Raw genomic sequence first — 4,531 nt, forward strand, 5'->3', positions numbered from 1 at the left:
AATGACCCAATTCATACAATGATAAATTTTTTGAAGTTGAATTTGGAAAAACATTAATTAAAAACATTAAAATATAGCATTGGATTTTAAAATATTGAAATAAAATAATACAACTGGTCCGGTCCAGGTTGGTGCGGTATTAAACCGAAATCGAAACCGATTGGAAATGGTTCGGTCCGATTTGTAGACTTTTTTTTCATTTTTTTCACCGGTCCGATTTGGTGTTCTGATTTTCCGGTCCCGATACCCACCTCTAGTTTGTAATATCTTATAAACTTGTTTGGTAACTGATTTCAGTTTCATTCTGTTTATGAGGAACTTGAAAATGAAATTCTTTTTTAGGTCAATTTATGAATTTGAGATCATAGAATGAAAGTGCATGTTACAAAGAGTACGTAGCATTTTTCGATGAATTTTTTGGAGTTTGGAATGTTAGGTGAATTTCAAACTTGAAAGTCCTAAAGCTCATAATAGGGTCCAACACAAGAGTCGAGTAATCGGGTCCAAGTTGGAATGTCCCAGATATTGAATTTTGGTAACTTGAGTGCAATGTATGTTTAGTAATTTAAACGAAAATTGAAAACACTTTCAAATTGTTTTGAAAAAATAAAGGTAATTTTAAAAACTAGTTTTCACTTTTCTGAAAACACAAAACAAAATATGTTACTAGGTATATTTTCAATTTTTAATTTTCAAAAAAAAAGTACAAATAAAATAGTTATTAAACGGTCCCTAAATTAGCAGAATGGGTCAACCACTCAGACCATTTTTTACATTAAAGCCTATAAGTTATTAGAAATGAGTAGTGTTCACACTTGGACCAAGAGAAGAAAGCCTCCAAATGAATAGTGTTCATTCATCAGAATGCGGACACCATTTTCACACGTGCCACTAAACTTAATAGTAAATTAATTTGGATCTGCTACGTACAATTTTTCTTTGCTACCCTTTTCTCTTTAGTCATCTGCTCAGTGTGGAGTGGAGCGCGTTCGTACACCTATAAAACACTGCAAACTCGTCTTTCCTGCGAATTGGAAAACAACCCTTGGGTCTTCTCTCTTCTCAAGTCTTATTAAGGTGAGCTTTCAACTTTCAACTCTCCTTTTCCTGTTTTTTTCCAAATTCCAAGGAGTTTCTTTGAGGTTTCCATCCTTAATTTCTTCCCTGCACTTGTTTTTAAGGTTTTCTGACAAAAGCCGGTTTTTTCAGATTTGGGTTTCTTCTTCCTTAATTTAATCAAGCATATGAATGTTTAGTCTACATATCAGCCTTCCATGATATCTTTATTCCTTTATTTTTATCAAGAAAGAAGAAGTATAACTAAGATTTTACTGTCTTGTTTAGTCTAATCCAAAGGTGCTGCCAACTCCGATCCACTCCAAGGAAAGAAAGCAGGTGTTTAAATGGACATGATTTCATCAGCAAAATGGGTATCTGATTTGGTAAGTCTCGCTTCTATTTATGCAAATTTATATTTACATCTGAATTCATATCCCTTAACGTGAAGAGACTTTCACTAAGAAATTTAAAATACCAAAATAAATAAATAAAACTTTAGCAATAAGTTCTTCATAATCTGTGGTAGCTCTATATTAATGCTTCTATTTTTTTTATTTTTTTTTATAGGAGATGGAGGATCCTACTTTTATCCATCAATATGAAATGAACTCTCTGGACTACTCACTTGATGATCTCAATTTCCAGTCTTTTTCTTCTGAGAGCTACTCGTCTTACCCGAATTTCACCCCTAAAGCCACACACAACTTCAGCAACGCATCCATCGAAACTCCTCAACAGGCCGGCACTCACGAAAGGCCAGCAAAACAGCCTAAGAACCACACTACTTGGAACCCTTGCACCACTGACCACACAATTATGGCCAAGGCTGCTTCTTCTTCCTCCTCACATCTGATTTCTTTTGATAACTCCAACTCATCACCCCCAACCAGTTCTCAGCAGTTCTATGGTACTCTAGACAACACAATGAAGCCAAAGAATGAGGTGGAATATTCCAATGGGAAATTGAACCTTACAACTTTGATTTCCCAAGGTTCCTATGACCCCCAAACTTGTTCACCGAAACATGGACAAGGGATCAAGAGGGCAGCTACAGTCACTAGGAGTCCTTTACATGCTCAAGATCATGTTCTCGCTGAGAGAAAACGCAGAGAAAAACTCAGCCAGCGGTTCATAGCTCTGTCTGCCTTAGTTCCAGGCTTAAAGAAGGTACATACTTAATTAATTGTTTCTGTAGTTCAATGCATAATATGTTCCCTTGTTAGATAGCTTGATATATTATGTTGTAAAAATGTTAATCTGAATTATAAAGTAAGCTTTTGTCTACTAATAAACGGTTCAGATTGACGGTGTAACGTCTTGCAATAGAACAATTCCAGTAAGTTTATTGAAGTATAGTCAACTTTCTCAATGACCCCTTTACGCAAAATTTCAGATGGACAAAGCTTCAGTCCTTGGAGATGCGATCAAGTACGTGAAGCATCTTCAAGAACGTACGAAGATGCTGGAGGAACAAGCGGTTAAGAAAACCGTTGAAGCAGTGGTGTTTGTGAAGAGGACTCAGTACTCTGCCGATGATGATATCTCTTCATCGGATGAGAACTTTGAGAGCTCCTCCGACCATCCACTCCCCGAAATTGAAGCAAGGGTTTCAGACAAGGAGGTTCTCATACGAGTCCATTGTGAGAAAACCAAAGGATGTTTGGCAAAAATACTAAGCGAAATAGAGACCCTTGATCTCACCATTGTTAACAGCAGTGTCTTGCCCTTTGGCAATTCAACTCTTGATATCACTGTAATTGCTCAGGTATATTTCAACACCTATTCACTAAGTACTTAAATTAACATGATATTATTTCTTCTAGAAGAAATTAATGTTTGATTTTATGTAAAGCCCTAATTAATGAAACTAGCTATTTCCTAATTACAGATGGACGCTGAATTCAGCATGACAGTGAAGGATCTTGTGAAAAACCTGAGACAGTCATTGCTCAAGTTTGTGTGACCAGCAAATCGGAAGTTTTGAAGTTCGCTTTGTGCTTTAGATTTCGATCTCTAAGCTGGAAGATATATATATATATATAGGAATAAATTAATTTTATTGACAGTTTTCTTATGCTTGTCTTTTTCTTTTTCTGGCTTTCATGACCTTTTGAAGGAAGCAAAGCCTCTCTGTGAAGCATGAAATATTAGCCATTGCCATGGCTTTGTTTTTGTTGCGAGCGCGGTTTTATTTTGCAGGAGGGTTTTTTTTTTGTGATTTTTGCGTGGTTGACCCGTTGACCACGTTCAGTTTACCCTCCTGTTATATATGAAAACCTAGCTGCGGTTTTTTCTTCTTTTTTTTCCTGAGGGGTTTTGTGTAAACTTCCTTTGTATTTTGTGACTTAATGATTGATTGTTGTCTCTTTGGTGGATATTCTTCATTCCATGGCCCGTATCTCACTTTGATATTCTATTGACAAGTTTTCTTTGTCGACCAAAAAAAAACAAACAAACAAAAAGAAAATTAAGACAAAAACAATCGGATTTTAGTTTTAGTTTTCATCTTACAGTGAGGCTGGCCACAACTAAGTATCGAACTCATCACAAATATATATATCGTCATCGTCATTAATGTGAGCCAAAACTTGAAACCTCCTCCAACTTAGTTGAGGCAAATACCACTAGACGAATGACTAGTTAGTCGAATTAAAATATATTTAGGTTTTCAATAACCCTAATATTATTCTAAATGAATCACTACAAAAGGTCATTGTAAAACCACCCCAACCAAAAACAACAAAACTGTCTTTGTAAGACAAAGACCGAAGGAACAGCCTAAAAGTCAGAAGTAGATAGAGCTTGCAAAAAATTATTGACAGTCAATTTAGAAATGTAACTTCAAATTGTAAGGAAATTTGTAGAGTTTTCAGCAAAGGAATTCATAATTACCATTGAAGATGTATATTGTCTCTCTCCCGTTTTATAGGGTCGCACAGGGACCATTTAAATAATATGATACGATCAATTATTGTTTAGGTAGGGGACAACCTTAGTCCCACCAGAGATTATGTGATCTGCCCAGTTTGTCTTCTTCTGGATACATTCTTGCTGTCTTTAGGTTCAAACCTCTTCGATTCATTTTTTAAGAATAAGATTTCATTCATAAACCTCTTTGATTTATTAAATGCAAAGATCTTCAAGTATTTCAGAAATTTAATTGCTAATTAGATATAAATAATATAAAGCATAGCTTATTAATTAGAATAATATCATCTCCTCTAATTTGGTAGACAGATTGCATATTCTGAGACGGATCAGATGTGAAGTTGATGACTCTTTCAAACCGCTCAGCAAATAATGAACACTTGATGGGAGCCACTAAATGCTAATCAGAAACAAATTTCAAATATTTATTGACTTGTTGATGTAAACTATCTGATATGCTAGGCTCCGGAGATGGGAACTAGAAGATGGACTTGCATCATCATCTATAATATTATCTTATCTAAGTTACAATTATAAGATGCTT

General features: G+C 35.2%; 1 protein-coding gene across 1 annotated transcript; it reads left to right on the plus strand.

The window, feature by feature from the left end:
* The first annotated feature begins 1,044 nt into the window (after positions 1–1,044).
* Positions 1,045–3,317, plus strand: LOC117632066 (transcription factor bHLH18-like). Its single transcript, XM_034365442.1, has 5 exons — positions 1,045–1,077; positions 1,345–1,442; positions 1,627–2,226; positions 2,453–2,824; positions 2,948–3,317. The coding sequence occupies exons 2-5, from the start codon at positions 1,404–1,406 to the stop codon at positions 3,020–3,022; spliced, it is 1,086 nt and encodes a 361-aa protein (XP_034221333.1). The 5' UTR covers positions 1,045–1,077; positions 1,345–1,403; the 3' UTR covers positions 3,023–3,317.
* Positions 3,318–4,531: the final 1,214 nt, after the last annotated feature.

This window comes from Prunus dulcis, chromosome 6 (genome assembly GCF_902201215.1).
Source record: "Prunus dulcis chromosome 6, ALMONDv2, whole genome shotgun sequence".
Classification (NCBI taxonomy): domain Eukaryota; kingdom Viridiplantae; phylum Streptophyta; class Magnoliopsida; order Rosales; family Rosaceae; genus Prunus; species Prunus dulcis.

Coding starts and splice junctions, on each gene's coding strand:
- LOC117632066 (XM_034365442.1), top strand. CDS start 1,404: ATGGACATGATTTCATCAGCAAAATGGGTATCTGATTTG. Junction 1,443..1,626: donor CAAAATGGGTATCTGATTTG/GTAAGTCTCGCT, acceptor TTTTTTTTATAG/GAGATGGAGGATCCTACTTT. Junction 2,825..2,947: donor ATATCACTGTAATTGCTCAG/GTATATTTCAAC, acceptor TCCTAATTACAG/ATGGACGCTGAATTCAGCAT.